The 11,332-nt window shown below is 44.7% G+C and overlaps 1 protein-coding gene across 1 annotated transcript in view; it reads left to right on the top strand.

Annotated features, from left to right (window-relative positions):
* Positions 1-1,785: 1,785 nt before the first annotated feature.
* The window catches only part of slit2 (slit homolog 2 (Drosophila)), a 110,463-nt gene continuing 100,916 nt past the window's right edge, over positions 1,786-11,332 (top strand). The window contains 3 exon segments of the mRNA XM_051945770.1: positions 1,786-2,764; positions 3,657-3,728; positions 5,374-5,445. Of these exon segments, the coding sequence (XP_051801730.1) occupies positions 2,550-2,764; positions 3,657-3,728; positions 5,374-5,445 (359 nt within the window). The 5' untranslated portion in view covers positions 1,786-2,549.

Raw genomic sequence — 11,332 nt, 5'->3', positions numbered from 1 at the left:
ATTGTCAATAACTGACTGCTGGCTTCATGGGTGAGACTAAGTGGTTCCATTCTTTTTTCATCATAAAATCAAATGTCCATTTAAGGTGAAGATAGGTTTAACAGTCACGTTTCTGTGAGCAAACTTTGTTTTACCCAAAAAATACCAAATCACAAGTCCACACAGTGACCTGTTGTTGGCCAGAAACAATAACAGAAACACAGCGCAGTGACAGCAAACTTTTTAAGTTTTTAATTTGTGTTACAGGTACAATACATCTAAGTATTATTGAGTTTAACAAATATGAAACTGATGTGAAACTCGCATTTTAATTCATGTGCTAACATAACTGCACAAGGGTTTTCTAATCATCAGTTAGCCTTTCAACACCATTAGCTAACATAATGTAGCATTAGAACACAGGAGTGATGGTTGCTGGAAATGTTCCTCTGTACCCCTATGTAGATATTCCAATAAATAGCCGTTTCCAGCTAGAATAATCATTTACCACATTAACGATGTCTAGACTGTATTTCTGATTAATTTAATGTTATGTTCATGGGGAAAAAAAGGCTTTTCTTTCAAAAATCAGGCATTTCTAAGTGACCACAAACTTTTAAACGCTACTGTAGATAGAACTTCTGGCTAGTTTGTGGACATTTACTCTGCTTATGGCTTTTAAGGATAAACACTTTAATACAGGCATAAAGACTAACAATAAAACCCAGACAAACAACCAGCACAAACAAAAGAAAAGAAAATATGTTTGCTTTACAGAGGCGTGTATCTTAGTACACACAGATTTCCCTTTGTTTAAACCATCTAGTAAATGGAGAGTTTTTGTTGTAAATAATAGTTCAAGCTAATTGAATACATATTAGAAATTACTTCACCAACTATAATAATTAACTGATTAATTGGAGAAACTCATTTCAGTCCACATATTACACCAGCTGATCAGTTTTGAGCATATTTGTATATGGAAATGTGGTTCACTCTTTACTTTGGAGCCAATCAATTAGTAGCAACTGTTTTGTTTTTGTTTTGTTTGCAATTAGAGTTTTCTGAGCTTCATCCAGACAAAAGGTGCAAACAGAGAGTCACTGAAAGTGTGATATGAGAGGTGAAAACTCCTCCAGGGTCTCTTAGTAATCATACTTCCTATTTTATGAGGCTCATAGCTCCTGCAGTGTTTAATTGAACCTGAAAGATCGTTCTATTTATAATGATTGAAGACAGTTCACATCCACTGGATTTGAAGGCTGTTGCTACAATATGTGAGTCCATCATGGCACAGGTGTCTCTTTTGAAAGCCGTGGACGCTGAAGAATTACGAGCAGAAACCAGCAACAAATGTTTTTATTCTGTGCTCAGCCATAGAGAACTTTGAGGACCTGGGTGGTTTTATCTGGTTTGTCCACATTATGTGACATGAAGAGACTCTGTGGACTTCCTGGGGTCGGCTAAACAAGGCATCAGGTGACCGGGACACTGCAGTGAGAATCAGAATCTCCTCTGGGGTCAAACTGTTGCTGGTTGACTGACGGCCGGTTGGAAACCTGCTGCTGCCTTCAGGGAAAACGAAGTGTGTGTGTGTGTGTGTGTGTGTGTTTGTGTGTGTGTGTGTGTGTGTGTGTGTGTGTGTGTGTGTGTGTGTGTGTGTGTGTGTGTGTGTGTATGTGTGTGTGTGTGTGTGTGAGAGAGAGAGAGAGAGAGAGAGAGAAAGAGAGTCGCCCAGACAGACGCAGTAGCAGACGTGCCCGCTCCCGTCTCTCTCTCTCCCTCTCTCCCCCCCCCCCCCTCTCTCCCTCTATCACACACTCTCGGGAGCAGCGCTTTGACGCACCACGCAGAGTTGGATTATAGTATTGCGCGCTGATCTTTCACTGTTTTTTGTGTCCCTCACATTAGCCGCACTCCTGCCACTGACCGGCAATTAATACATTATCGGAATCGATATCTCCACGGCCGCGGTGACCTCTGCTGAGCTTTTGGGAGAACCAAGCGCTGCCGCTGTTTCCTCGCCGGACGCGTGTTGTGAATTAATAACCAGCCTTACCTGGAGAGAGAGCGAGTGCGTGTGTGAGTGTGCGCACTAAGTGTGTGTGAGAGTGTGTGTGTGTGTGTGTGTGCGTGTTTCTTTGGATCAGATCGAGGTGTTTCACTGGCTTTGGCTCCGCGCACTCTCATTTACAGACGCAGCGCACACCGGGGGGATTCGGGCACCGCATGCCGGGGACATGTGGAAGTTTGCGCCGCTGTAGCGCAGCCACAGAGCCGGTCTGCCGCCTCGTCGACCTCCCCTCTTCCCACCCAGGGGGACCAAACTCCCGGAGCACAGCCTGCACACACTGAAAACCCCCCTTCCAAGAGGACCCCAAATGTAAATCCAGAACGAGAAATCTCAGAAACACACGTCTGCAAACGGAGGACAGCGAGAAGGAGGACGGCATCCCGTTGCGTGAGTTTGTTGAGGTCCTTCGGGGGATTTCGAGGCTTTATTTTTTGAACGCCCTCGTATTTTCTCAGCATTTTGTGGGTCTCATATTGGCCCCACACTTGCCGCAGTGATGGTGGGAGCTCCGTGCCCCGTTGGCCCTGGCCGCTCCCCGGCGACAGTGCGGGGGCAGCTGCTGGTGGCTGCTCTCGTCCTCCTGGTCCTGTCCGGCGGAGCGGACGGTCAGCCCTGCCCAGCCCAGTGCTCCTGCACCGGGACTACAGTGGACTGTCACGGCCAAGGGCTGCGCAGCGTGCCCAGGAACATACCCCGCAACACGGAGAGACTGTAAGTAGGCTGCCGGGGGGCCGTGTTTTACCTACGCACAACATTAAGCAACAATTTCACAGGGGAAAAAAAATCACCGGAACATGATGTATTTATCTGCCAATGATGATAAATGACATGTGCGCATTGACCTCATCTCATAGTGGATTTTTTATATTGCCGCGGTCCTCCTGAAGGCGTTTGAAGAGTTGAAATAGTTGAAATATTCATCACACCTTCTTTTAGAGTATCCTGAATTATATTAGCAGTAAATTAGAACAGAAACAATATTTTACGTTCAAATAATGCTCCAAAAAAATCTGATTATTCTTTTGTTTTATGTGCAGTTCCTTTTAAATGATACGCTTAGGAGGATTTTTTCTACCTTGGGGACCACATCTTCATTACGCAGAGCTTTACTTTCCAACTAACTGCACTTTGAGCTTTAAACGCCGCTGATGTACATTTTCTGTAAATGATCAGAAACACTGCGCTGCTTATTGCTCGTGTTTAACGTGAGGACACGTCAGATCTGATCGCCGAGCTGAACTTCGGGGGCTGCTGGCTGTCTGTGGTTGTGTTGGTGGTTTCGCACTGTTGCACCAGCGCAGCCTCCGTAGACCACATCGGTTTGTCTGGAGACCAGCAAGTTAATCAAAAACGGATTTGGACAAGTGGGCTTTGAGTTAAACAGGTCGTATTTTATCAGGCAAAAAGGCCCCTTCGTGAAAATTAACAATCGCAGCCAGTATTGCGCAGCGGCTCCTCTCGGTTCCTCTGACGCTCAGATGACAATTGTGTTTTGGCACACCGAGTTGAACAAAAAGCACCTTTCACTTGACCTGCACACAAATCTCGTTTTAGTAAAGTGTCATTTCTACTGCTCTGACAATCCCCTCATTTCTCTGTTTAGGGATCTGAACGCAAACAACCTCACTAAAGTCACCAAGGCGGATTTTGCAGGACTGAGGCATCTTCGAGTGTTGTAAGTGGCTTTATTTATTCCATTTTCTCCTGTTTTTTTTTTCTTTTTCTTTTTACAGCAATATTCTCACGCACATCTCTGACAAGCACCGCATTATATGTCTAAAAACTTCCCCACAACGCGCACACATTTAACTGTTTCCATGTCTGACTCCGGAGCCGCCGGACGCAGCTCTGCATCCAGTGGAGGGAAGCTTCCACTGAGCCAGAATGTGCGTCTGAACAGAGCCTCAGTGGCACCTGTTAATGCTGTCGTGTTAATCTGCCAGTGGAAGTGTCAGGAGGGGCTTATTTTAACCACCGGGCCCCGGGGCCCCCATGTGCTGGAGTGATTAACGTGCTGGCGAGGAAGTGATGGAGGGCAGAGAAGGGAAAGAGATAGCGGTCATTAGGTGTAACTGCGGAGGGAGGAATGCGGCTGCTGGAAGGGAGGGAAGGGAAGGAGAGGAAAGGGAAGGAGGGAGTCAAGTAGGAACAGGTTTTCTTACCTGGGATGGATCTGCAGCTGAAGCTCAGAGTTTCTCCCCTGCAACACCAGTGGTGGGACAAGCAGAGATGACCTCAGGTTGTGTGTGTGTGTGTGTGTGTGTGTGTGTGTGTGTGTGTGTGTGTGTGTGTGTGTGTGGTGCTATTCAGGCTAAAAGTGAATGGCAGGGAATAGGCATTGTTGGAATTCCTTCAGAGATTATGTCCTTAATTTTGTGTGTGTGTGTGTGTGTGTGTGTGTGTGTGTGTGTGTGTGTGTGTGTGTGTGTGTGTGTGTGTGTGTGTGTGTGTGTGCGTGTGCGCTTCAGTTTGCACTCTAGCTGTTTCCAGTGTGTTCATGTTCACCAGATTGCACCAACACATCCTCAAGCCTTTAAATTTCAATTAGACCAGTCAGTTTATTTGCACGCTTGATAGTAAATTCAGATTTGTTTTGTCTTTCGTAAATATCCTTTAGAATGTGTTGGTTTAGTGCTATTTTTTTATGTCATAGCAAGGATTTTGAACAACTTTGGACACTGAATTTGTGAGATTAAACATTTTTACATGTGATCAGCTGATATAATCAGAGGTTAATTCCTGCTCATCATGCGCACACAGCCGATAAAAATGTGTTGCTGCTCGGCTTGGTCAGCACCAGGTGCCTGGTGGAGTTGTGCTAGTGTAAGTGAATGAGTAGTCACAGCTATGTGGTTAGATAGAGAGTAAATTGGATGATAGATGAGTCGCTGTCCAACTGATGGGCCAGTTTTAAAGTCAATTCTGGGCCTCTATCGACCCACCGCTGATTGTCTTCTCTCTCTCTTTTTCTCTCTTGCTGTTTCAACGTTCTATCACTTTCCGTCTCCACCAATCTGTTTTTCTTCTTTTCTTCACACCCACCGCCGCCTATCTCCTCCATCTCTGTCCTCTCTCTCGTGTCAATCTCTTCGCCTCTCTCCGTCTCTTCCTCTCTCTCTTATCTGTGGCCCCATCCAGCCGTCTTTGTCCTTTTCTTTGGCCTCTCATGGTTTCATCGTACAAATCACTCCGTCAGCTCTCACGCTCTATGTGTCTCTCTATCACTCTCTTTTTTTCCCCCTTCCTCTCTTCTCTGTCTTCTTTTCTTCTTCTGTCCAATTCTCATAGTCTCACTCTCTCTTGGTGTTTCTCCCTCTCAGGCAGTTAATGGAGAACAAAATCACCACAATCGAGAGAGGAGCCTTCCAGGACCTGAAGGAGCTGGAGAGACTGTGAGTAAAGTTGTTGACCGCGCAGTTGACATTTCATGCTTTATCGTGTCCCGTGTTAATGTGTATTTTCAGGATTATGGTCCTTGCATACACAAAAATCCCCCAAGAAGACACATTTTTATTTTAAACTAGATGATCAGAGGCCTTCATGTGGTGTCTTAGTGAGGTGTTGGTCTACCACAAGATGAGGTTCTCCAAGTCTGTGGAGCTTTACTGTTTGGGTTTGCATTGTTCCTCCAAAAGATGATCCCTCATTTGGTGTTTTGATGCAAGTAGAGGGCTTTTTAAAGTCCCCAACAGCAATCGTACTGAATACACAATACTCAAAGAATGATAAGACTGTGTGTGGTGGTGAAAATGCAGGCAGAGATCTGTCATTCAGAACTGAGCTCACACTGTTGCATCAGCTCATGTATTCTGCATCATTTCTTTCCTGTTTGTGATTGATGAGTTTGCAGATTTGAGTTGCAGCAGCATTAATAAATTTCTGATGCTACCAGAGTTTTGACACACTCTGACTTTAGCTGCCAGAGTTGTAAATCTGCTTTAGGTGGCTATGTCTGAAGTGCAATCTGGGAGCACTGTTTTGGATGGAGGCCAAAAGATTTCTCCATATTTCTCACACAACCGTCCAAAATTTGTCCGTGCTTGACGTGCCTGGACATAATTTCCTATAAGCGTTCGATCATTTTCATACTTGTCATACCATTCAGTGACCCTTTGCGCCTTGTGTGGAAGCATTTCTTGTGTTTATGCGCTCATTTGGTCAAACTTCCTCTTGGTCACCGCTCTCTGTCTTCATAATCATTTAACCTGACTCACCCCCTGCCAACATCTCAGTCCAAGACGAGAATTTTGAGATGGGGGGGGAAAGCGAGTGAGGACCAGCCTGAGGTTGTTACGGCGCCAACCTGGAATCAATCGCAGTCAGCATCCACCCCTAAGGCTGTTGTGGCATAATTAAGTCTTTAGCCAGTGTACGAGAGCGAACAAGGAATGAGGGGGACCTCTGACTAGTGATATGGCTGTCTGTTTATTAGGAGCACCGAGCTAAAACTAATGCAGTCTCATGCAAGAGTCCTGCAAAAATTCCCACCTTCGTGAAGGCTATTATGTTGGGTTTTTGTTGGAACTAAATTAGAGAGCTGTTGATTCCACTGCACATTCATTCTGGAGGCTGCAGTTTGTTATGCCGTTAAACTGTGTGGAATTATACTGACAGGTGTTTCTGTTCATTTAATCACCCCTTTAAATCATGTCATAATGCAACACAGTTTAACAGCGTGAGCTGAATCACCACCTCTCTTAAAGAACCTTATAATGTTCACAGAGGCAGGATTTAATGCAGGACTCTTTCATTTGACTTTGAGCCAGGTGTACCAAAAAAATTGAAACTGAGTGTGTATACAGCATCTATATTTGTATGTGCATGTGTGTTTGCTTTACGTGTAGTGACTAACAGTCAATGACACACTGGAATGCAGCAGACTGTGACCGAGTGTGAGGAGGCTTCGGTGACAAGCTTTTAATTAAAGACACACAAAAGTCCTCTCTGCTTACACACACATTTACAAAAACAGACATCACTGAATACACACGGAGATTTTCACCTGAACGCTCCTAGAGTAGTTCAGAATCAAAAGAAGGTGGTTAATCTTTTGATGGATGTTTTGGGTGAATTTTTCAGGAGTACTTTGGATGAAAAGGATAAAACATCACGATTCCTGTCTCGGCTTCTGTCATTCCTGGGTTTTCTCAGCTCTTTGCTGCACCGTAGCTGCTCTTTGTTGACAGAGGGAGAAACTCTGTGCACCGCTATAGGGAATCTGCTAGTGTTTCTCATGCAACCAACGCTGGGCTCTGTCCAGCTAAGCAGTTCTGGGAATTCCTGCCCAGAGCTGTAGACAAAGAGAGCAACCTTTAACTGTGCATGGTCTGGATTTAGCCGTAAACTTTGTTAGCGATTACACTCGCTATAGAGATGCTGCAAGCTGGTAAATACCCTCTTTCACACATGCATATGAGCAAAACAGACTTTAAGTGATACTTGCACATAAAGTGTACATGAGTCTGTAAACAGCAATGGCAGATGATGTCTTGCATATCTACTGTCAAATTCTACTCACTATTGTTTTGTTTCTGATGGCGACAAACACTTTTGACAGCGGCTAACTTTGTGACACAACATGGCTGTCCCTTGTTGTCCTTGTGAGAGTGTTCAACTGTAATTCAGCGTTTCTAGCGTGGCATGTTCACAAACACAAAGATGGAGTCAGTCATCAATGCCCCCCACAGCTGCCAGACAAAGGCACGTCTCTGGAGTCTGGAGTCTGGGGGCTCATTTCAAAGGCCTCTGTCCTCTTGGGGGATGGAGGGGAGCCTGCTGGGCACCACTGCCCAGAGGAGTGGGCCCTAAGCTGGGCTGACGGATCCACAGTGACTGCCCCCTACAGTGGCACAAAACGGTTCCCCTTCTCAACCTTTTCTTGCGATAGGCCCTCCAGGGCCGGGCAGGGCTGGGTCAGGTGTGGGGCAGAAGCCTGGGGGGTATGGAGGAGGGGTAGGTGGTCGTAGGAGGTGTGGAGGAGATAAGCATGTCACAACACATGTGCACATACACAAACACATGCATGTGCATTGATACACTCATGCATGCGCATTCACTTATGCTAGGCTGCTCCGTCAGGACCGGTTTTATCTTCATGTTGTCTCCCACCAAACCCCCTCATGCCCTCTGTCTTTCTTTCATTCATTCTTTAACTTCTCCTCATGTTTTTCCTCCTCACTCGCCCATCTGGTTCTCGCTCTCTATTGTCCTGTACGTATAGGAATGTCATACATTCTTCACTCTCACCCTGTGGGTACAGAAGAGGAAACAGAGGAGATCCTGATCCTCTTATCCTCCACTCCCATTTGACTGCTTTATAGCCCCCATCCAATTCAAAGTCTCACAGACTGAAGGAGATAACAACCACAGACATGCAGAGAGAATGCAACTGTAATTACAGGTACTGAGGCAACGATTCCAGGGAACAGCAGTCAGATACCGCCTCAGATAATTAGCCTGTAATTGAGTGATCACACTATCAAAGATCATTTTAACAGCAATGAATAATTGTAAAGCTGATTACAGGTGGTGAGATATGTCCATCAACAGCGATTACAAACTAGATAATGAAGCCTCAAAACTAAGAGATCATGTTGTAATATGTGGACTTTCTGAATAGTAGAAGATAATTGTGACAGTGATCACAGATAGCGGGATATGGATTTCAAAGAAAAGATCTGGATTAGTGCTAAAATGATGAGCTCTAAAGCCTGTGACTGATAACATTGCGTTCGCTGATCATTTCGGGGCAAAGTTTCAGATGTTTTTTTGTTTCTTTTTTTTTCATTTTTACTGAGCAGCAGAGCTTGAAATTATCTGCAGTGTGAAGACACAAAGCCATTTTCACTACAGCAGTTCTGTCTAAAAAGTCGTTCCAGATAGATTTTTCCCGACTCTCTGCTGCAGCCAACATTTGTTATATTTGTTGGTAAACACAGTTCACAAGTTGAGGAGAAAACTTCTCCACTGCTGCTGGATGTGAATGATTTTTGGCTTGTAGCAAAGGAATTTCCTGGTCTGGATTCCCGCATTTCTGTGTTTTAAGGCAGAGACGGTATCTTTCATTGGTGTTTAAACAACAGGTCGGATAAGAGAGTGTAAGTCTTGGGCGGATGATTGGTCTTGGCTCACTTCAGATGCTCTAGCTGTGAACCAAAAACCTGAACTGTTGAACCAGATATACACACAAGCACAGACACTGGTCACTTTGAAGTGGTTTTTGAGTCTTCGGGTCACAGAAATGTCCAGAGGGTTTGTGTTTTAACTATGGTGTGTGTGTGACAGACTGTTAGTCCAACATGTGTATTATGGCAGCAGCAGCATTGGTGAAGTAATAATTGGTTTCTGAGGCAGTTTGTTATTTTCTTCCCAGCCAGAGTCTGCAGGCCTGTGGTGCTACACAGCTACACGAGCATCGGGTGTTAGGAGTGTGTGTCTCTGACTTTTATATTTGTACCAAGATTTGGCGCACTGTGCGTGTTTGCGAGAATGTGTGTGTGTTTACTGTGTGGTTTGTGGCCTTTTAGCATCTGTTTATGACTGCAGGGATTATCACCCCGCTGCAGTGTGACATTAGCTTGTTGGAGTGACTCTCACACCTCAGAGTCTTCATTCACTTTCAGCCAGACTTTGACTAATGAGACATGACTGTGAAAGGACTCAGAGGCTGTTTACAGTATGTGCATGCACACACACAAAAGATAAAGATACATTCCTGCAGGTCTCGAAACAAGAAGACCCATTTAGGGATATGCATTGCAAATTACCTTAGGCTATAAAATCTGTGGTATGTGGCCATGGTTCATGCTGCGTACTTGTCCCAGTACAAATAAGCATGAAATAAATAAAACCACTAAACAACCACAGAAAATCTGATTATTTAGGTGGGAAGTCATAAGTAGATGTACAAAAGTGGCGCTAAGCACATTTACAAGCAGATCTTCAACACTCAGTGTTCAAAGGGAACTGACTGAATCATTTTAGCAGTCGAGCCAACATCACTGGTCCCACTGGAAGCTCACGAGAACCAAAGAAACAATCACAATGTCTGAACTCTATTGCAAAAAACGAGTTGGCTGCTGAGATTTTGAGCTTTTTAAGCGGTGCTTTTTAACCAAACTGAATGTAACAGTTGTAATGTAGCAAACTGAGCAGTGAGAACTGGACCAGCTGATTGGACACAATGATTCATATTTCCACCTCCCTCTAACTTTTAACTGCAAGCTCAGGCTAAGTCATTTCCTTGGTTTATAGGTGTAATGACCTCCACTGTAACACAAGTTTGCACAAGGTGTCTGATACATGAGTAAATGTCTAGTTGTGCTCATAATCATAATGATGCCTGCCGTTTTAGTTTTAGTGCACCTTTCTAAATTAGCATTTTGGGCACATCTGGCAAATTCTCCAAGGAGAGGGTTAGCCAGCTTTCTGTGCAGGAATAAATTTAACTATGAATTAAATGTATTTGTGGCAGTTTAAAGACAATCAACACATTCATAGATCATGAAAATAATTGTTAGTTGCAGCTCTTGAGGTCATCAAGAGGCTACTTCACTGAGGTTGTCATCACAAGCTGCACAATGAGCAGTTTTAGGTGATTAATTATCAAATTTAAATGCTCTGACGCCCCCAGAAACGCTGTGCAGCAGACTGGATCTCTGTGTCTTCGCTTCATTTTCTGAGCCTCCTAAGTCTGACAGCATTGCATCTATTTTAAGAGGATGAGCTCATACCACCTCTCCGGCGTCATCCCTCCCTCCCACCTCCAGCACCAGTCCATGCACTCTCCCGGGGGATGTCTAGCCCACTAACGGGTGCTCATGGCTGGGCAGGACCTGCAGGGGGAGTGGGCCTCTCCGTGGGACCATGTGGGGCTCTTAACTGCCAGAACCAGCGTTAACGGAAGAGGAGTGAATAATTTAGAAACATCATTTCTGGGGGATGTTAAATATTTAAGCAGCCTCTGATGTAACTGTGGAGTGTGAATGTGCGTGCCTGCGCACGAGCACGCTCATATATTTGTGCACTTGTGGGTGAAAGATGGACACAGAAGGGTGACGTTATTTAAGTCCACGGCGGCTTCTAGTGAAGAAAAAAAAGAGGTGAAAGATGAGGCTGAGGAGGAAAAAATCAATGAGGGAATGAAAGAGAGGTTTTCAAAGTTTTGAAGGAAGTTGTGGTTAGGGTGGCATTTAGAGGTTATATGTGGGTCTGTGTGTGAAAATCACGCAAATTGTGAGTTGTTAATTGGGACTGCACATGACTTTTTATTAGTTTGAG

The sequence above is a fragment of the Acanthochromis polyacanthus genome, chromosome 3 (genome assembly GCF_021347895.1).
Source record: "Acanthochromis polyacanthus isolate Apoly-LR-REF ecotype Palm Island chromosome 3, KAUST_Apoly_ChrSc, whole genome shotgun sequence".
In the NCBI taxonomy this organism is placed as follows: Eukaryota; Metazoa; Chordata; class Actinopteri; family Pomacentridae; genus Acanthochromis; species Acanthochromis polyacanthus.
Note: the sequence above shows the minus strand (reverse complement) of the source record. Positions and strands in the feature narration are given on the sequence as shown.